Here is a 22,916-nt window from a genome sequence, read left to right as displayed (position 1 = left end):
AAAGAAGCAGCTACACATGCCAAAATGAAATTGCAATCCACAAATCTTACAGTTCCATTTCTTTTTTCTTTTTTTTTTTGTTTCTGAATTACTAGATCTACTAAGCAAAGAAGCCTCAATATAGAGATAAGATTTGTATTATTTTCTCCTTACACTTATTTCTTTTTAGTCAATTTTTCTAAATTCCTACTAAATTATTTCTAAAGGAAACTCTGAAAGTATTTTTTTTTTCAAGTAACAATGTAAGGTTCTCTGTGATTCACAATAAAACAAAATATTTAAAATCTTCTCAATTCTCTATTATATTAGTGCAAGATGCTCTGGGATATAACTGTTTGGTTACATTTACAATTTAGGAACTGTGGTTTTAGCTATAAAAATGTTAATGTTTTCTATTTTTTATGTATGTATGCATATGCAGTTGTATATATTATATAGAGAGATATGTTATAACTCAGTTCTTAAAACCATGGTGCCTGAATGTTTTCCATAACTCTGAGGTGTTGACATCAGATATATTTTATTTTTCTGCCTACTCAGCAGGAAATGGATTTTATTTCTGTATTGTGTTACTGAAGGCGTAATCAGCTGAAGATTGAGATTTGCTGTTGTGCAGCCTGAAACTAAGGAGTGATGCAGAAAATCGAGGTATGTCCTGTTTCAAAGATAAGAGGGCAAGTATTTTGAATGGAGTAGGAAGGCAGAATATTGATACGGCTTTCAGAGTCCTTCCTTTTTCTTCGGCAGAATTAATCTTGTCCTGCTCCAATCTGGCTTCAACTGTTGACTCTATTTGTAGTTACTCATCTTAGCCAGGTCCTCAAATAGCTCAGAGCTGGTGTTGTTTGTGTCTGATGTAAAACTGATACAGACTTGGCTGGTATTTTCATTCATGTTTCATAATCTTCCCTAGTGCATGCATGAAGACAGTGTCTGTGGTGTGCTGGGAGGATATCTTTGTGTTGCTGTGGAGTAGATCAGACACACGTTTTTTGATGCTTACGGTGCTCCTCATGTGACCATAAAGGAATAAGTGAAAACATTTTCATGAAAATGAAGTTACTTACATTTAACCGTAGAGAGGTGTCACAGTTAGGTTCAGGAAGCTCCCTCTTGAGATTCCTTAAAGGGAATCTCAGAGTAACCCAGAAGTTTCTCTCTTATTTCAGTATTAATTCCTTCATACAATCTTGTATGCCATGAAAAGACCATAAGTGTAAGATAGATGTAGAGGTTTAGTTGGCCCTTTGAGAAAACTGTTAATTCAAAATTAAGCTTTTCAAATGTCATTGATAGAAAGGTTGCTTCCACAAAAGAGAAAGAATAGACACGTAAGACATTGCAGGGAGTTTTTATTGATCACTTAAATTAAAATGGGCACAGTGAGGAACAAATCTACCAAAAAAACTCTGAATAAGCCCATTAATATTTCCTTATAAAGTACTCGTCTGTCTAATTACATTACTTTTTCTTATACTCCTGCATATAAGGAGGTTCATTAATACAATTTAAAACATTTGATAAGAGTTAACATTGAAATAAGATTTTTCTTCCTTTCTATGAAATAATGCATCTTTTCAGGTATTACAGGGTTATAAATTCTCATATTTAGAAAATTGGGATGTAGTTGTTAATTTTGGTTCTGTGTCTCTGAGAAATGCATTCGGCAATCCATACAATATTCCTGCACTCTTGTTCTTTTAACTTCACATAGGCATAAAATACTCCAAAGTGAAACTGGTTGTTGAATGCAAGAACATTCAGCTTTACCTATGCAAAAGATGAAACAAGTGTTAGAATAAAATATTAAAGAAGGCAAATGTGATTTTTATATGGTAGCTTTTATGGTCAAGATTTCTACGTAACTTTGCGACCATTACTGTATTATACTCTTTCTACTCTTTATTATATTTTTACTCTTGAGTATAAATATAATTGAAATGTCATTTGTGGATTAATTTTAGCAATAGAGTACAGCAGCATTACAGGTAAGTAAAGGACAGTGGTGAAATATCTTCTTCAGCAGACTATTCAAAAGAAATTTCATTAAGCGGTTTAAATTAGATGGATTTTGGGTAGGCTATTAGGGTTGACAGTTCTATAACTAGTCTTCAGAAGAATGTCCAGGGATTTTTATTTTTTTTTTTAAAGGTAAATCCTTCTATTTTAATTCAGCCAAATGTTGACAGATGTAGAAATACTGTGTTCTTGAATACAAAGCTGAATGATGCAGTATAGTAGAATCAAAAGCCTAGTACTTCATTCTTACTTTAAATATTATTCCAGGTGGGTAACTTTCATTTTGATATTTTAAGGTTAGAAGCTCTCACCTCATGTTCAAAAAAAGCATCTTCCAGTGTCTTTTCTCCAGTGCCAGTCCCTACACCTTCAAACACAGCTTTGTATTCCTGAAAGCATAGACAACGACCCAATGGAAATAAGGTACTTTTGCATTCTGTGCAGCACAGATACCTTAGATTACTTTATTAATTAGTCTATGTTAAGTAATCCTTCTGTATAGAAGAACTCATGTATAGATTACAGTTTTACATAAATCAAAAGTTAAAAGCATATAGTCATCAAAAGAAAGAAAAACCACATTTGTTCTTGTATTTCTTGCCGTCATTTCCTACAACTTAAAGTAAATTACTGAAGGGACTAAAAGAGATTTATTGTAGAATGACATGTGACCTTTCACTCCTTTGGACAGAGAGCACTGAACTTCTTGTACAAATAGTATCCATCGGAGACAGAGCTGTAAATGGAGCCAAAACCCTGAACTCTGATCCTCAGTGGCTGCTCATTTTATTTCCAGTAGTCAGCTGGATTTGCTTTATCTGCGTTAATATTGTCTCTAAATCCATTAGTCTGATATGTCATCCTGGAATATTCTGCGCAGATATATTTTACTTCATTTCTTATGCGTTACATTTCTGTGTAATTTGTTTCTCTGTGTATTTGTTTTGTTTTTCCTATAAAGTAGCAGTGCAGTATAGGCCTAGTACAATGGTTCCCAAAGTCATCTAAATATCCCACCATCACATGAATAGACTTGCTCTGTACCACATGGACATGGTGACACATGCTTCTAACATTCTGCTTACGTGCAGGACCAGATGTGCACCTCCAGCTTTGTTTCTTCTGTGGAAAAAGCAGTACACCAGGCAACATTTTTTTTCGTGTACCTACTTGGAGGTAGCTTAAATATTATAGATAGTCAGAGTACCACAGTTAGCTCATAGAGCTTGTGTTGCGTATTGATTCATCTTTATTACAGCACTAGTAGCATTAATATTAACAACTTCATCTACTTCTTTGATTCAATCAGTGATTTAGAGAAAACTTCAGAAGGGCATTTTTATGGTACACTAGCAATAAATCAGGTTTGTACTGATCTGTGACACAAATTGTTTGGTCAGCTCATTTTAAAATGACTTACGCTTTTGCTCCAAAGTCTTAGAGGCAGCAGCTGTGAAGTGAAACTCAATTTGGGGAGGGTTAATGAAGTAGGAAGAGTTTTGTTTACAAGAACGTGATTTGGTCTTATTTAAACATCACTGTAAGAGGAACTTTGTGTCACACTAAGGTAATAATATGTCTTCCTATCAAAGGCCTTTGATTCCATATGTATCGTTACGGGATCTTTTGTATCTTCGCTGATTTTTTTCTCTCTCAAAAATGCTTTTAACTTATGTGAATACTCTTTAAAATTTTGCTGACATCAAGAGATGTTAAGTATTTGTGTTTTGTCTTTTTGCTTTAAGAAATTAGATTACATACTGCATAGTAATCTGCAACACACTTCACTTGCTCGTAGTCATCTGCACTGGCCAACAGGTGTAAGCCTTCTGGATAAAGTTTTCCACAGGTTGGATACAGCTTCTCTCGGTCATCTTTACTCAGCTCAGTGCCAAATGAATTAATGGTGATGATAAAGGCACGTCTGTCTGCCTCAAACTTAATATGCAAAACAAAGAATAAAGAGGTATTATTAGAGATCTCATTCTAAATCAAGGTGGGGATATGTTTTTTTTCAGTAAGCTAAACAATGGAAACCTAAAAAAAAAAAGTGGACTTCAGAGCATTAGAAACATAACATTTTTAAAATTGTAAATCCTCATTTGCAAATACTTGTTAAATTTTAACTAGAAAATCAAACAGTTTTGCAAACACAGCTTTTATTCTGTGATTTTTGTACTGAAAATATCGTCTCTGCTACTTCCTCATTTCCCTACTTAGTTACTCAGATGTTGACAACAAAAAATCTCCTCACACCCCCATCTGAAGTTATGAAATAATACTCTTATAAATAATAATAATAATACAGGAAAGGACTAAGAATCAATAGTACTATTCTGATGTAAGTAAGAGTGCTGTTCAGGCTGAATGGAAATTCTGGGGAAAAAAATAGCTTCTGAATGCACATATTAAAACGATAATTTAATAAGGTGGAGAGGGCTGTTTACTTGCCAAGTTAAAGTTTTCAAGTGTTTCAAATAACAGTTAATTTTTAACGAATAGAATCAAAGGCTTTATTTCTTCTGCCAGGTTTAGATGCCTGTAGTATCTGTATGTCCCCTGCAGCAATAGACTGAAAGTCATTCTCATGTCTAGATCTCAGGTTGTTCTTTTGTACAAGGCAAAATTTCACTTGCCTTTCTTCGAGTGTGAATTAAAAATGTGATGGTAAATAAAAATGATCCTACTCAATTCTGTCTGATTTAAATCTATTCTTCTGTCTTGAGATCTAAATTAACTATAGTTTTATTTATTTCCTTTATTACTTGTTTCACGTTGTAAGAACAAGCAGAGCCCTTGCTAATTGTAGGGATTATGCAGGAAAATCTTCCAAGTGAAGCATATACAACATAGGCACAATTTACGCAGCTTGCAAAATTTCTTATGCTGTGATTTTTTTAACTGTTTTAAGCAGAAAGGTTCCCTTTTCTGTTGAATAATAAGACTGCAGTTGCAACACAATTCTACAACTTTAGCAGTTAAGCACTTATTCATAGATCCTACTCCTGTGTACTGGAACACACTGTAACAGGGACCCAGCTGCCCTCTGGCACTGACTTCAGAGCAAGGAAAATGAGTAAACAATAGAGAAATAATGAGAAGAAAATAAGTGTACTTGAAAAGATTTCTAGCTAATGAATAACAGGGACAAATTTCACTTGCCTTATTAATATGAACAGGCATATCAGCCCTAGTGAAACTGTTTTGGAAGGACAAATGCTTTGTTTTTTATAACTTGTTAAAGCCATGTAGAATCTAGCTGTTAGATTTGTAATATTTTGTTGGGAAAAAAGCATGCTCAGATGCAATGTCAACCAATGCTAGCAGGTTTGGGGCCTACTTCTGGCAGCTCCCAGTTTGAGAAAATTCGCAGGATCACTTCCATCCACACAAACCTCTCAATTCATCAAATTATTGTCACATGAGGTTCTCCGTAGTGATTAAAGCCATGAGGCGGTTACTTGGTGACTTGTGACATTTGATTGCTGCAGGTGGAGGTGGAGTCACAGGATGCCCATCTCCTAAGTGCTTTAGGTCCCATATGGGAAACTGAAGTAGCACGTCTGCTACTTGAGGATTAGCGTGGGGCCCTAATAACAGGTACAGCACTATCTGCAGTGCAGTCCTGCATTTCCTTGCCACATTCAGGGTTAAACATGCAATGTTTGTTGTCTATGGCGGAAGAGAAATCATCAGTAATTTTAATGTGGAAGGTTGGCACCGTGACTGATAGCCAAGGAGTTGGGGAGCTAAATACCTTAGCTTCATTCTGATAGGGTCAGGATGGTAGTCTTACATATAAGATTACAGAATAAATAGCAAGTATTCTTTTGAATAATTAAACCTTGGCTTTTCGTGAATTCAGCCATTAGCAATCTATCTGCTCTATGTGTGTCTTCAGATTATTAAAATGTTATAAAAAAGAAAATCTTCTACAGAAAAGTTTATTCTCATAGCTGATTGACATTAGGTAGGGATTTAAAAGCAGCTTATCATAGACCAAACTGCTACCACTGGTATAAAGAGAGTTTTACAACATGCTTAAACTAATGTTGTGAGTAATCTGCTCTCAGCATGAATTTCTAGCTAAAAGTGAACTTTCTGAAAAATCTGAATCAACTGTGGGAAATGTCTTTACCTCTGCCAGTCGATCTCTTGATTTTTATTTTTCAGAAAAGAATAGTCAAAATGCTTAATTTCTCATCAATTTAACTTGATTAAGGATATTTTCTTTAGAACATAAAGTGAAACATTATGACCTGGTTAAATAAAATATGAAATTGCATTCCCCTTTAGGACATTGTTTCATAAGATGTAATTTAGACTCATTCTTTCTTCAGGGGTGAGCTCCCAGGGTTATTGTCTCTCCCCTATAATGCAAACTCTGATGTCATCAGAGCTCAGTGAATTTTGTTCAGTTTCCAGGGTGTAAGTTTCGGTTATCCAGAAAAAAAAAGACTCCTGGAAGCCAATGGGTGACCTGACTCTCAAATTCTGCAAGGAATTGTGATAAGATGCATGAAAAAAAACTGGGCCTGAAAGCTGAGAACTCAGTTTTAGAAATTTCTGCATCTTTTATTACAATAACAGATAGAAAAATATCATTCACTATGCTGCAGGTGTGCTTTGGGGAGGAGGACGTTAGGAATTTTGTATGTCATGGAAAAAATAAATATTAAACTTTTCTCAGTTGACACAAAAATAAAACATGGAATGTTGGACTTTTCTGTATGACACTAGTTCCAAAGGTTACTCAGCTCTAACTTCAACCATTAATTTTAATAGCAGAGTAAACAAACATAATAGTGCCGTGAAGCTTAAAGATTATTGATTAGTAAAAATACAGTAATGCCAGACCTTAGCTATCCCAAATTTAATTTGGAGCTAGGAGGTGCAAAAACAGTCCACTTTGATAAGGGGCAACAGTTTGAGATTAGTGAACCATTTATTCTGCTCTGATCTCTGTTACAGAAAAATATTAACTGAGGCTAACTCCTCCCTGATAATGGACTAGCTGCTTCTCTAGTCAAGAGGTAAAAGTCACCTAGAATAAAGTCTTCATTACATCTTAAAAAACCAATTATTATTCAGAGGAGACGCAAACATTTGACAGTTAACTTTGCAAATGGAGAGAGAAGGAACAGGAAAAACAATCAAGAATTTTCATGTACAAAGACTGAATTTTTCTTACCTCAAGAATAGGTCTCATTATTTCTGCTGTAGTACCACCTTGTTTTTCACAAAACTTATAAAATGCCTCAAGATAAGACTACATGAAAGAAGAAGAAGAAATGCTACTTGAGAGCTGGATCAGCATAGCACACAGTCATGAACCTCATTTTTAAATGCTTCCATTATTATATATCCCATTATTATAATTCTACAAATGAATTTAAATTCAAGTATGTGCTTAATTATTTTGCTAGATTGAAAGTTGAAATATTAAAATGCAAATGTTTTGTTATTACCAAAATTATCAAAAACTGTTATAGGACAAATATTATGTTTTCTTTGCTCTCTAAAGAAGAAATTTCTTGAGCTCCACTGAGCTTCCACTGCATAATAAGCAGATGGCTGAAGAAAACTCTGCATTTATAGCGTGGAGGAGGGGATTTGGGAATATGCCACGGCTGTTGGGCCTGCACTATGAGGATACACAAATTAATCCCTACTGCTCTACCCTAAACCCTGGATTAGGACAGAACAGCAGACAAAGCTTCTGTAATACTGGTCTGCAGAGCCCTCTTGTCTATTAAGGATTCTGGCCTCTGCAACCATTTCAAAATACCTGTGCAGGAAGGACCCTAAATATGTCAGGGATGCTGTTATCCCTGCCTCTCCATTCCCCAAAATACTGTCTTAGGGAAGATTTATGTTATCAAAATGCATTTGCTACAACTTCACACAATCTTGTTTAAAGAAGCTGTCACTAACTATGCAATTAAGTGAATTTTAAGTAGCGACATCTCAAGGGGGTTCTGCTGCATGGGATTATGCATTAGGTTCTGTATAGTGCTATCTGATAGTAGAGCTGAAACATAATTGATCACATTGACAGCTGAAGCAGAGGAGAGAGGATATATTAATAATTTAGAAGTCTTTGCAGAATGATCCCCTGATATTTAGAAGAGTGAGAGGAAAAAAAGATTGTTTTAATAAGTGTAAATGTATGGTCATCCACAGAGGATATAAGAATCAAATCTCTATGTTATCAAATGAAAAAAAAAATGTCTAGTTTAGTAGTACTGTGAAAGAATTAAAATACTGGGCATAACTGATGTTGTTTTGAATGAGAGAAAGTAGCAGAATATTTAAGAATCAAATATTGTCTTGGGAATTTATAAATATCATTTCTAGGGCAAACAGAAGAATTTTTTTTCTTTCCCCCTAGTGCAATCATATCGCTGTAAGAATACTTCCTGCAGTCTGGGGCATCCACTGTGGAAGAAAGATAACAAAGAATTTGGAGAGAATGTGCCAGGAGGAACCATTAACAGAATGAAATATGTATAGCCTTTTTAAAAGACCATCCTAAGAGTATTGACCTGTGTGCCAATATTTGGAAAGCGTTTTGAAAATGCAAGGCACATGTTAGATGCATATCCTTACAGCAGCGTGCTGTAGCAATTTAAAAAGGAAGAAAATAATACAAGACCCTTAAGTAAAAATAGACTCAAGGCAATTAGACCTTTTCAAAGCAGATCTACCTTTTAGAAATAAAAATAAATGTTAGCCAAAAACCTGTCTAGGCTCACTTAGGAGCTAACAGTTCCGTGGCATTTGGTGGATAACTGAGTTATTCATAAACAAATTAATCTGGATATTAGCCTGACATCTAAAGCATTTTCATTAATGAGATATTAAATTAGAATTTGGATGCAGACCTAAAATTTGAAAACTCTCCAAACAGTGGAGTAGAAATGAAAGGAGCTGGATTTGATTCCGGGACTTGTCATCATCCAGGTGACCTTAGACAGCTTGCTTTATCTCACCATGCTTCTGTTTCCCCATCCATAAAACAGGGTTAATGATACTGACCTCCTTTTCTGAGACACTTTGAAAAACCCCAACTGTTATCGTACATTGCAAGAACTTGCCTTGTACAGCTTGTTGCGCATTATTTCAATGTTCATTTCATCCAGGTCATTTTCAGACAAGCAGTCTTGAAAGAAAGCAGCTGAAAGCAGAGTTTATTATATTGCAGTATAAGTCTACATGCTGATAATATGCAACTCTTGTCTATTGCCATTCACCACTGTGTAAGCAAGCATCTGAGGTTTCTGTTGTACAAGAAAGAATGATATAACAGAGAGGAAGAGAAAATCTCTTGTTTTTCCCCTTATCCTCCTACTCCCTCCTTTTTAATGAGAATCCGCTGTGAGGGAAATCAATCAGTGCCTCAGCCAGAGTCCACATCTCCAGAGAAAATCAGATAGGAAATGCTAATGAAAGCCCTAATCTTCTCTGAAGTATATGGTCCGGGCATTAGGGAGATTTTCTAGTGAGAAACATGAAAGACAATTTTTGTCTTAAATCATGCAGGTATTCTGCAATTGTTAAAGAAAATACTCTTTCCGCTTTCTCTTCTTCCTCTTTGGTTATGTCTGTAGTGGGGGAAAGGCAACAGGTTGCAATTAGTAAGGGGCACAAGCTTTGACCTTGACCATCTGTGCTTCCAGGTCCTCCACAGAACTGGCTAAAGAGCAAGCTTTTGAACAGGGGGGCAGAGGATGAAGTTCATTTGAGCAGCTGGACTGCTTAAAAAAACTGTATTCATAACCGACGAAAGTGTGCCAATCCCTCACTGTTCCTAAGCTGTGCCAGGGCTGCATGACAGAGTGTTGTTTCAAGTGATGGCAATGGAAGGTGGTACCTAGAGACAGCACGCGAGGCTGACCGTGTTTTGTGGTCTTCTCCCTTCCTACTCTTCCAGCATCCAGATTTTGGATGAAGAACATCAGAGGGTGTAGCCCTGACAGTTCCCTTTAATATCTGTTTGTAGATCCCTTGCCCGTAAATTTGTCCCATCTTTTTAAAGATCTGATACTGCTCTCTGCTTTTACAAACTTGTGTAGCAAAAAAATAAAAATTAATTCCAGCAATTTACTACCAGCTGTGTAAAAAGAGTGCTTTATTTTACCTGCTTTAAAACTATTTTTCTACTGGGATTTGGTACTCTAAAGAATTTGGTAAGCAACAGTTCGTAGCTCACTGTGGACAAACTGCTGCCCTCAGGACTTTGCAAACATTGTCCATGTCTCCCTTCGGCCTTGTCCTCTCCAAACTGGGGTCCAGCCATTTTAATCCGTCCGCACACGGCAGCACTATCCCCTTGTTCGTTTTAGCTGTCCTGCTCCGTATCTTCTCTGATTTGACTGTTTGGGGTGTCCGTGCCCAGGCACCAGCAGCGGGGCCTGTGGGGCGGCCTCCGTGAGGAGAGGCTGGGGCTGCCCCGTGCCGGACACAGCCGGTTCCAGCCGGTTCGAGCAGACGCACTGCAGGGCACAGCCGAGCTCCTCATCCGAGCTGGTGGTGCCTCTAGGAAAACGTATTGAAGAAAGGGCAAAACCCACAGGATGTGGACAGGAGGAGGGAAGAAAATTTTGAGAAACAGGAGAGGGAACACCAAGGTTGGAGAAGAAGGAGGAGTCGCTCCGTAGCTCTGGAGCAGGTACTCCCTGCTGCCTGTGGAGCTGGAGCAGAGACTCCTGAGAGGAACTGCAGCCCATGGAGAGCCCACGCCGGAGCAGAGGGTAAGTGTGAGGCGGAAGGAGGGGCAGAGAGAAACCGCCACATACAGACTGTAAACTTCCCCCCGCTCCTTGTGCCGCTCATTGCCTCTCCGGAGGGACCGAGCATAGCCTGTGGTGATAAACAAGGGGCAAAGGAGAGGAGCCTGGAGCGAAGGAGTGGCAAAGGGGGAAGACAAGGTGTTTTCCCTAGGCGTGTAAGTGCTTCTTTCTTGTTTGTCTCCTAATGCCTGGGTCAGGAATAATTTACATATGTATTAATCAACAATAAATCAAGTTAATTTTCCCCAAGTTGAGTCTGTTTTGCCTGCAACGGTACGTCGTAGGTCATCTCAACCCACGAGCTCCCTTTTCCCCCTGTTTTCTCCCTCCTTGGGCTGGGGGCGGGTGGTGACCGAGTGGCTGGGTGGGAGTTTGGTTTCTGTCTGGGGCCAATCCACCACCACTTCTTGAGATGCAGAACCCAAATCCATTCACAGTACTCAAGATGAGGGCACACAGTAGTTTCATATATGTTCAAATCCATCCGGTTCCATCTTATTCTCAGGACCCTTCCCATCACCGCCCCACAGCCTGTTAGTTTTTGTTCGTGTTGGCAGCTGTAACACATTGAGCAGAGTTTCATCCCAATTTCAGAATGTGACATTCCCAGCCCTCACTGCATTTTGCTTTTAGATTTAGTTCTTCAAAATAGGGATTTTCTTTGTGTTTGAATCACGCCCAAATCCCAAGAGGGAATGTAGATTCTACCACAACATCTAATATTTATTAGTCACTGTCTGCTTCTCGATCCTTAGTGAGGGATAGGCAAGACTTCATCTTATATTTTTTAATTATAGATGCAGATGTTGAAACAAAAATCTAGATGCTCTGAATCAGTGGCTACTTTGGATATAAAAGATATCCATGACACTTCTTGAGTAGCACGTTTTCTTTGTGTCTGCTACCCAAGGTTGATATAGAAGCTGTTAATCAATGTTACTTGAAAATGTCCTGAACGCCACTTCAGAAGAGCTTGGTCCACACTTCATGTTTTGTGTTACCAAAGCACATGGAAAACATGCTACTCCATCTGAGATGTTCTTAAGAATACGGGATGAGTAGTTTCAAGAAGCAAATAAGAAATAATTCAGTGTTCCTACCTAATGGTGTGTCAACCAAAATTGCGTTGAACAGCTCAGTGGGGTTTGAGGCAATGCTGACCGCTTCCATTTGCTCAAAGCTCCCCAGTGGATGGCACTTGGGAACAAGTTCAGCTATGGGCCGCTGATGTAATGTGCCAGTTATTAAGAGAATTACGTTGTCAATCATATAGCTGTATCTGTATTTGAAAGAAAAAGAAATTTATCTTTCTAAAGAATTTTCCTTTGAAAAAATACAAACCCAAGACTTTTGAAAATTAGTAATAATACTAAAGTCAGAAACAACCACAGTACTAGAAGGTTTGTATGTTCACTCTGTATCAATGTCTCAGCAGAAACAAACAGAAGTTTTTAAATAGCAAGCAGGTAACACAGTACTAGTTTTAAACCACACGACTGGTATGGAAAAGAAGCACTTTTAAAGAAGAGGAAACCGAAACATGAATATAATAAGCATAACAGCTGTGAAATGTAGATTCACTATAACATGTGACAATGAGTGGCATCAAAAAGTAAATAACCTGAGCTAGCACCTTCTCTAGTTTGGGATTTTGTTACTTCATATAGGCCATCTGGACAGAGAAGAAATAAGTGGGAATCTTGGCACTAAAATTGCAGAGTTCATGTGGATGGACTGATCTTAGGGCTTTCTTCTCACTCAGCTTTCAACATCCTCCCGTGAGGAAACTAAGAACAAGTTCTCACTGATTTCTTCTTTATTGATAAAAGTTTTCTTTTCAGTATAAGTTTTCTATCAGCTTCTTACTAGTTTTGCTGTCAGAGAGGCTGATAAGAGTTCTGTTAGTGACTTGGAAATGTGAAAGCTATTCCCTTGGGATGCTTATAACAAGGATGCCAGTCTTCAGCTTGCATTGTTGATTGAGAACACAGCTAAAGACATATAGGGATTAATATGACCTCACACAAAATCTGGGAGGGGGCGCAGGGACCTGGGGAAATGCAGTTCAATGATTTAATAATTGTGTTAAATATCTTAAACTAGTGTCTCCATTATTAAAAAACAACAGAGTGCAGAGATTATGCATACACGTGTACACATGCATGTCAATCAGTATGAAAAAGGAGCTGCCATAATTTTCATATTTTCATTTTCTTTTCTCTGAAGCAGAAGGTAAACATTGTATGCTCAGGTCACAGCTGTCCTAGGGCAGTCTTTAAAAACCTGTTGATATATTCACCTAAAACTGGTCATCTACACTTGACTGCCCGCCCCCCCCCCCAAAAAAAAAAAGAAAAATTATACTTTATTTTGCTGTTATGATAAAAATACTCCTTAAAAGTAAGCTGAACAGTCCGGTGTTCTTGTTATAATATATTAAAAAGATAAGATCAAGGGGAGTTAGGTAAAATATCCTGCTGATATTTCACTAATCCATGTTGTTGTACTCTTATAAAGCAGATCCCTGTTCTTAGCGTTCAGCCTTTCATTTACATGTTTTATCTGTTTAGACTGGATATTAGGAAAAATTTTTACATGGAAAGGGTTATTAAGCATTGGAACAGGCTGCCCAGGGAAGCGTTTGAATCACCATCCCTGGAGGTATTTAAAAGATGGGTAGATATAGTGCTTAGAGATATGGTTTAGTGATGGTTTTTGTCAGAGTTAGGTTGATGGTTGGACTTGATGATCTGAAAGGTCCCTTCCGACCTAGGCAATTCTGTGATTCCATGATTCTATAACTGTATTGAGATCAGAACTTTCTCTTCATCTGGCATCAAAGAGCACTTGTACTTTTTAGAAAGCCACTTGGGTCTAAGTATCTTGCTATACACAACATAAGTTTTTCTGTTTCTAATGTTCAAATGGTATAAAAAGTATGGTAGGTGTATGATGTGTTGTCTTTCCCCCTTTAAAAACAGTCTAGAACTTGCCACATGCCTAGGAATTAAATCACTGCCCTGTACATCATGAAATTGCTAATCTTGCATGAGTCACCCTCACAAACTTCAATTTTGCAAGTTCTTTGACTAAAATGATGTTTGAAAATTGTAACTACTTTTCTCAATCTCTACCACTCCTCCTGCCACTCTCCACAGAAAAAACATCTGCTTATGTTCTTTAAAATAAGTAGTTGCAAAGACAACAGCTCTTCATATATATATATTCAGAACTTACATTAGCAAATAAAGTATGTAAATGTTGCAGTATAAAAGTAATTTTGCTATTTTTGAAACTTAATAGAAATTCAGGTACGAAGAATTTATGTTGTTTTAACTTGCAGCTGTGCTTTTGCTTTGAGTCTATGTGGTAAGCTCTGCGGAAACATTACTTACGTGATAAAATTCAGAAAAGTGGCAAGTGGTTCAAAAGCATGGTTTCTAAAGTAATGAAATTCCGTGAGTAGTTTTGCTTTCAGTTTATCATCGATGGTGGAAATAGTGAGAGGGCCGGTTTCATTAGCCAAGAAGTTGCCATAGTCTGTAGTCTGTAGATGTAACTTGAGATCTGAAATTACATTCAAGGAAGGTCATGAAAATAAATTGTTGTTATATTGTCTAAAAACCAAATCAAAAAACTTTTAAACTGTTAATTTCTAACATTATATTTTCATATTAAGGGCCTGATCATACTCTGTTGAAAAGGTTTTGACATAGATTTAACGCAAAGTAAACGCATAATTATTGCTAATTTGTGCTGCCTTCTACCAGTAAGGCTTACTGCATCCCACAGGAAAGCACAAATAATTTACACCTTTGTCAGAAGTTTCACTGGCAACTTTAGTTTCCAGCCACACCAGGCAGAGTGCTAATTACTGCACTGAGTATGTAAGTGCTGAGCCCCTTCCCAATAAGGTTTGTTCAATGTTTGGATTTTTCTGATTTATTCAGGGTACCAGTCTTGCACCACTATAATAGGTCAGTTGTTTTGTCTCCTGCATTCCTGTGGACAGTTACGTGTCAATAGGAATCATCCTTTAACTTTGTTAAGGTCTTAAATTTTCATATGAAACATTTTAATCTCAGGTAACACTATAAACTTATGTTATTAGGTTGCCTGAAGAAGAGGAGAGAACGTATCTTGCCTGGCTCAGATTCTGGGCTCCAAATGGCTTCTGCAGTGGAGCACTTCAAAGGGCACAGTTACTCTCTCAGCGTTTCTGATCTGGCTTTGTCTGATTGATGGCTGCTACTACCGCACCCTAAGAAGCTGTTCCAGAAACTTGGGTTATCGTGACATATTCTGTCTGAGCTCCCAACCCTGATAACTGGGGAAAATAAGTTGGTAAGACAACAAAGTTGAAAGCAGCTTTTGTAATAGCAAAGAATTCATTTGATAAATTTCCTCTGCTAGCCGTTTTCCACCATGAGGCAAAAGCAAGGATTTGAATCAATTCTTAGTGTTCAAAGCAGTTTGACATTTCCTTTTAGAAAAGCCCCTGCTATTATTATGCTATATTGCATAATTATGTTCAAATGCTATATTAAAACTACCGTAAATTATAGATTGGGATAATATTATGTGGTTTGGGCATTCATAATGATTAGATATCCAGACAGAATCTGAAGTGATATTTAGGGAAAAGGACAGCAGCACTCCCACTGACTGGAAAAAAGGTGTACCTATAAGGGAAATTAGTATGCAGTTAGCAAGGTGTGCATTTATCAGTATAGCAGCTACTCTTTCCTAATTCCCCTTGTGTATACTTTCTTAGCATGCAATAAGATTGCCTACACTGAGACTTAAAGCAAAAGAACTGGCACATTGCAAATTCAAACTCCTACATCTAGCACTCCAGCTTACTGAGGGAGGTAACCTTCAGAGTTTTCTGTGCAGTTTAGCTGCCACTTGAGCTCATTTTAGCAATTACATCAACAAACATAGGACATCCTTACTCAGCTCGCTTTCTGGAACTGTTAGCATTTCTCTAGATCTTCCTGCAATAGACTGAACTTATGCTATCAGTGTAAACTAATTGCTTCTTAAAATTACATAGGTGATCACAAAACTGTTGACAAAAGTAGGCAAAGGTAATTGGTCTTTCAATAGTCAGAGTCAGATTCTAGGAAATAGTCATGATTTCTGTACAGGTTTCCATGTAGGAAGAAGAAAGAGAATCCAAATATGAAAAAGGAAAACCACTTAATTCAAGAAAGAAAGAAAGTTAAGAAAGATTTAGAGATAAATAAAAATGCAGAATTATGTACATAAATAAGTCTAAATATGTAAGACGGACATTTTAAAAAATCACTGATATTTTCATATCACATGTACATTTCCTGTGAAAATTGATAATTTTTACTTTCTCTTTTTATTGCAAAGGTAAAAATACTTGGCATATGGTGGGATTAGATAATACTACCTCATTACATGCAGGGACCTGAATTCCAGCTTTCCTCAATTCCTTTTCAGATTATGAAATGACAGAATTCAGTGCAGCTCAGAGACTGCTCTGCTGGTCTTAAATGATCTCCTCATGGCCGTTGGCATAAATAAGACCGGGGGACTAACACAGTCAGACACTTGCACTAGTAACATGACCTCATGACCTGGCAAGAGTAGCTGACTGAGCATTACGGGGGCCTCAGATATTCCGGTTCACCAAAACTTTTTAGTGATGGTGGCTGCTCTTTTTCTCAGGGGCTCCTGGAGACCTACACAAGACCCTGTGCTTTTGAGAATGTCCACAAGATCCCCAGGAATGAAAATTCCTTTATTTCAACTGTCAGTATTATTACCATCTGTCTGCATAGTGTATTTCCTCATACAATTATATGCAGGAAAATCATATGTAGGAAATGTATGACTTTATATAATGTGATTTTAAATCACATGATTTTACTCACAATTGAACAGCAACTAAACACAATGGTATTCTAAAGGGAATTAATGCACAGAAGGAGACTAGTTTAAGAAGAATCCAGTTTAGACAGGAATGATGCTGGTAAGAAAGAAGGAGTATTGCTGCGAGAACTTGAACAAAGCGTTAGCCTGGTCTCTTGGCATCAAGCGTATGGAGTCTTGTCTGACTCCTCACTTTGATAGCCAACTACCCCCAGCTTTCAGTTACACTGTTATTTCAGTCACAGCGTGCTGGCCTGTCCTGGCTCTGGCAAGTTACGTGAACTGATTTCAGTGATGTTGGTGGGAGCAGAACTGGGCTGCTTGTCCTTCTGTGACACAGGCTTTCTTCTAGAGAGCAGTAGCGTTTCCATCAGACAAGGAATTGGGGAAAGAATAAAATGCTGAATTTTACACACCTCCCCCACCATTCTACTTCAAACACTGTGAGCTGGGTTCCTCTGTGGATCTCATTCCCTTGAAAAAGATGATGCCATAGGGCCAAACTAGTAGCAAGCCATATTGCAGAGGTTTCAGCCAGTGTTGCAGCCCACAAGGTAGCTCCATGGAAATTATAATAATTCAAACAAGACCCAAAGGATGTCTAAGTTAAATTGAAGGCCTCTTCTCTCTGTGTGGCCCTGAATTGAGAGGACACAGTGGTATCGTAAGTCAATTAGCATCCTCTTTTTTTTCTTTCCCTCTTACTGTTATACTTACTCTGTGACTATCAAGCAGATGTAAAGCACTAACCTACAGTTTTTCTTGTGGTTCTTCTGTACTGACTTTATGGTTTCCCCTCTAGAGATATCAAAACCACTTTGAAATTAAAAGATCTTTTTGATTCTATTTATGGGTTACTTGGGGTGGGTTTGATTTTGTTTCTGCCTGTTTGTTTTAGCATATTTATAATACTTTTAACTTAGGCCAGTTTCTGTGGTCTGGTGCTATGCCACAGAATGCAGAATGGGGTAAATTTATTACCTTTTAATGTGAAGACACAAACTGAAGGCAGTATTGGACATGCACAATAGTACTACAGTACAAATCCACATGCTGAATCTTTAAATTGGAAACAAAATACAATGTATGCATAAAGCTCCATTTTTTATTTTAGAGATAAGGATCTGTGGGTTTGGTGCATGGTACACTTGTGGTGCAAGTTCAATATTACAGCATCCTATATGTGCAGAGAGATAAATGTATTTAGTTTCATGTACAAATTCAATACTTCTCATATTTTCATTATAAAAAATACATTTGGTAGATAACTGGTGGGAATTATTAGCTGTCTAAAAGAAGCTGAAAAAGTTACAATGGAGAAAGAGATGTAGCTGAACAGAGAAAAAAGGGAAGTGATAGTGGGTAGCAGAGATGTGCTTGTAGGCGGGTTGATGAAGGCTGCTGCTTCTGTTGCTGAAATAATTTGCATTCTAAAATTGAATGAACATTAGAAAGAAGGTTCAAAAATAAAAAAGTCATTGTTCTTTCTACTATAAATGTTACTTAGAAAAGCATTTTATCTCTCTATTGTGATCTATCCATCCGTTGCCTGCTCTTAATAATGTTGAAGGTTTATATATCTCAGAAATGTTTGAAAACTACTTCCTCATTGCAAAAAAAATTCTTGTAGCATAACTTAAAATTTAGATAGTTTTTCTTAACTAAACTTAACATGAGCGAGTATTTTTCTGGGAAGGATGAGGAAAATCCTTTTTCCTTGTATGTTTTTAAAAATATTTAAACATGTATATCTTCATCTTACTCAGAAGTAACCAGGATTTTATGGGGTGTTTGTTTTTTTCATGGAGCCTTTGATGACATCATTGATTGACCTTCTCTGCAGAGTCAAGCAGAGTAGGAGCAAGGTTTAATAATTCCATCATTCTGTCCTTTGTGTCTTTTATCGATGTTTGAAGCTCTATTAGCTTCTTCTGAAGTCTGTATATTCACAGAGCAGGACTTTTTGACTAAAACAATTAATACAATATCAAGAGTGTCTGCAGAGTCTTTAAGTTGCGTAGATCACAACTGCTGGTACAAATAGCCTACAGAAACCGTTGATTTTGTCCAGCTGAGACAAGAAATAGATTTCAGTCCTCTGAGTAAGTGTCCACATGTGTTGTGTGTGTCTAAACTGCCATTCTATCAAATGGAGAGCAGATACAGCTCTCCAGCTCATCAGCTGGAGTAGGTACATGCACTTGACCAGCTGAATAGTCTCTAGATCCCATTGACTGTGCTGACAATCTCTTCTTTAACTATGAGAGGAACTTTATCCTGCTGACAGGTAAATACCTGCATGTATCTATTTAAATGGAGTTGTTTTAATTTGCAAGATGAATGGCAAGCAGCCTTCTCAGACTTTTGTTGTTATTATATTAATAGTTTAGAGAGCATCAAAATTCTGTTGCATATGGTAATCATCAGGTTCTGCACTTCTTATTCTCCCAAATCCATTACTGCATACACAAAGCAACCAATGCTTAAAACAGAGTGAACTTATTATTTCTCCTTGTTCCTTTTTCAAATTAGTCTAACATACTGCATGTTATAGAAATTATTTCAGTGTCCAATCATAGCTTTTATTTTGGACTGGGGGAAAGAAACTTTATGTTCCTTTAGAAAGGTGGTTTTTTTCTGTCACATTTTTTTCCTGCCAAGTGTCTAGAGATATGTCATATGATTCTTTGTACAAGTCTGTCTTCATCAGGCTGTGACCAGTCTTGGCCACAGAAAGCTGTTTTGGAAACTAGTGTGTGTTCTCTTTATTACTGTGGCAAAGTCACCTTGAAAAAAAGCTTTTTTTTTTTTTTTTAAGCTTGAGAATAGTTCAGTTTTATCAGTTTTATCTTTGTGAAGTCTACTTTTCTCTTCCTGGTAAGCAGAATGTCCCCCACTGCCCTAAAACTCATGAAGTAATAAAGTACTAAAATTCTATCTTCTATAGAGAAACTCAGAGCCAACTGGTAAGCTTTTAATAAGATTTTGGGAACTATTTTATCCAGCTGAAATGATATGAAACTTCTATACTTGAACAGTTCTATAGCGTGGTTAAAATCTGTGAGAAGGTTACCAATCTCCATAGGAACTCTATGGATGAGGTTTCCAAACCTTATCAGTTAACTAGAAAATCCCATCACTTGGATTGCTTTGCAAATCACAGTCTGTCCAATCCTAGGGTGATTTCTATGGAAAGCTATTAACTTAAATATGGGAACAGTTCTTCCAAGGACATCAAGGTTATCTCTGTTTTTTAAGATAAGCTCTCAATTCTTCAGTCTTTTACCTTGCCTTCTTCAAAGGTCTAAGCAACAGTATTTCTTCCTAAATAAAATAAACCAGCAGACTTACCTTCTAGTGTCTCGCACTGTGCTAAATTGACGTAGTCCGCACTTGTCAAGATCCCGGCTTTGAACCCTCGGACCAGACCTTCCAAGTAGCCATGGTCCACATTGAAGTAAAACTCTGAGTATCCTGGCATGGAGAAAAGGAGATTTAATCTCTCTGCTGGATACTTGATGGTACTGAATATCTGCCACTCACTGTTTTCCTCCTCTTTGGACGGAGTGACAAATAGTCACTGATTTCCTGCCAGCCTATGATTGTGTTTTACCAACTGGTTTCTTCCTGTTACTTGCTCCTAGTGTAGTTCCAGTACACTTGATGCTTACACAACAGACAGCCAGCAAATCCAACTCCATCCTGTCAGAGCCAGAAAATGAACCTATTATTGTTGAAAGAGAAGCCAAAAAGGAAGTCTAAGATTTAACCATTGCTTACAAGAGCATTCTGTACTGATTGGAGAATGAGAAAACATATTACAAAGCCTGATAGCATTTTTGCATTTCTTAAATGTATTATAAACAAGAAGTCATTTTTGAATACCTAGTGAAAAAATATTTCTGCACTAAAATGGTGGGCTGCAGTAAAGCGTCGCCTATTCAAGGAACTTCGATGGTTTTTCATTGTTTCTGTATACCTTTTGTTATTTAACATATTTGATTGCTGGAAATTTGCTGCTGCTCATCTCTATCAATAAACACGTATTCGTGAAAGATCTTTGAAGGGTTTCATTAGCCTTTAGAGTGAGTATCCAGAACTTACCTCAAAACTATTGTTTGTCCAAGTTCAAATCAAAATACTCTGGTTATAATCACTAAGATGTGAAAATAACTCACATTTTTTCTCTTACAAAATAAAGATTATAAAAATAGGAATCCTCATTTCAATAATGCAAATTTAGAGCCTTTTTAGAATTCCTGGTTTTGATTCAACTTAAACTCAAAACTGATAAATCTATCAGTGACTTTTATACTGAACTGTTAAGTCTGCTGCCTTTCAGATTTAGGTGCCCCAAAGCTGACAGTTCAAAGTGGCTACGCTTCTGTAATCAATACAAAAAGTCCTTTTTCTCCCTAAATTCACTAGCGTATGTAATACATGTCTGCAGGCTTTGCTGGCAGGGAAAGTCTTACAGCAAACTACATGATATTTAGATATGTAGTTAACTGGAGCTCGGGAACGCTGCAACAAGGTGTCTGAAGACTGGTGTATGGTTGGAGGGTTAACACCTACAACAGCTGTCTGCCATCCATGTCTCAACACTTAGACTCAGTTTTCAGTGCTTTGAACATGTTTGGTGTATTATGTCAGCTGAAGACATGTGGCTTGGCTTTTCTATTGATCCATTGTGCTGAAATGTGACTGCAGCGAGAGCTGTGAGTCGGCAGCCACAGGAGCAAGGCTCTGAGTATGAGCCTTTTTCCCCTGTCCTGGGAGCTGAGAGACTGATGACAGCTTGGTACTTGCCAGGTGATTCCTGTCTGTACCACCTTGCTCCTGGCACAGCGAGGCTTTGCAGGCCATACAACAAGGCACGAGGTGCCTGGGTGTTTGCTGCCCAAGCAGCCACCCGCTACCTCCTCTGGGAAGAAGGTCACTAGCTAGCTGGCTTCTTGGCTGGCTGGCCAGGAGCCTCCAACAGACAAGAGGTGGCCACAAGCCACCTGGCAGGCCAGACTCAGCCAAGGGAGTAATACTACCTCGAGGGTCAAATTAAAATTGTCTCAGGCTGGTTATTACTACACCTGTAAACAACTGCAGGGAAAACAATGACAGCATTTAGACATTTAAAAAATCACATGCTGAGATATGCAAACTCTAGTTAGTTGAGAGCTCAAATGGTGCCTAGAGTGTTAAAGTTTGCTCCTTGTAAATTAGGCTTACAGTTTTAAGTCAATCAGTTCTTAGCATTGCAGAGTTAACCCAACTAAAGAAGAATGAGACAGATTAGGCCTGTTAGACAATAGAAATAAAACCGCTCCCTCCCCCACACAAACAATTTGGTTTTATCTCCCAAGTCTGCACACCAGCAGTGCTCAGAACCTCCTCGTGCAAGAAGTTGTCAGAAGTTTGTTGATGATGTTTCAAAAACTGTCCGTGCTTCCATATTGACACATGAAGATAACCACATTTTAATTTAAACCTACTTTTTTTGTTGTCATCATCATTGTTCTAACATGTTTCACTCGACAGCTTCTGATATGAAACAAGGAGAAGTAATAACACAAGGAACACATTATTGTGTACACTAAGAGCAATGTTTGGTTTTAACCCCCTCATCTCTAAAGTGTGTATTACATAAACAAGTAATGTCTCGCAGCAGCTGAATTCAGGCCTCCCCCAGCTGCAATCACAGCGTATCAGAAGGTGGCACGTGTCCAGCTGGTGGCAGTCCAAGGTTACGCTGCCGACGAGCTTCCAAAGCTTCAAGCAGCAGAGCCAGTGCAGAAATGGCTTTGCAATAGGTCCTAAATTTAGCAAGGTTTGGGGTCATGTGAATACTGCCTGGCAGGTGCAAATACCACCACTGGGGATCCTCCAGTGGGAAAGTGCTACCACGAGATCCATAAATACTGTCAGGACCATCGCTTGAAGTATTGCCACTCAGCAAAGTTTCGTGAAATCTGTGTATTTTTGAACGAGTTCAGGAAATAGCAAAATCAGGCTAAAGTCTTGAGTGATTTTATCTGTTAGGGGACAAGGTCTCAGAGGGTATGATCCAGGTTAATAGGCTGCATTCAGTAACATCAGGAAATGCTCGGTTCTCTGATTTTTTGTTACAAGAAGAAATGATGAAAAAAGACAGCTTTAGCAGCAGCTATTTAGACACAATGTGTCTATTTAACTAATGCACTGAGT

At 37.8% G+C, this 22,916-nt stretch overlaps 1 protein-coding gene across 1 annotated transcript; it reads right to left on the bottom strand.

The window, feature by feature from the left end:
* Positions 1 to 1,335: 1,335 nt before the first annotated feature.
* Positions 1,336 to 20,383, bottom strand: ATP6V0D2 (ATPase H+ transporting V0 subunit d2). Its single transcript, XM_063327141.1, has 8 exons — positions 20,067 to 20,383; positions 14,207 to 14,378; positions 11,912 to 12,090; positions 9,117 to 9,196; positions 7,211 to 7,288; positions 3,781 to 3,957; positions 2,331 to 2,408; positions 1,336 to 1,770 (listed from the first exon to the last, which is right to left on the bottom strand). The coding sequence occupies exons 1-8, from the start codon at positions 20,194 to 20,196 to the stop codon at positions 1,609 to 1,611; spliced, it is 1,056 nt and encodes a 351-aa protein (XP_063183211.1). The 5' UTR covers positions 20,197 to 20,383; the 3' UTR covers positions 1,336 to 1,608.
* Between the last annotated feature and the right edge of the window lie 2,533 nt (positions 20,384 to 22,916).

This window comes from Chroicocephalus ridibundus, chromosome 2 (genome assembly GCF_963924245.1).
Source record: "Chroicocephalus ridibundus chromosome 2, bChrRid1.1, whole genome shotgun sequence".
Taxonomy (NCBI): domain Eukaryota; kingdom Metazoa; phylum Chordata; class Aves; order Charadriiformes; family Laridae; genus Chroicocephalus; species Chroicocephalus ridibundus.
The sequence above is the reverse complement of the archived record's forward strand: the minus strand, read 5'-3'. Positions and strand labels throughout refer to the sequence as shown.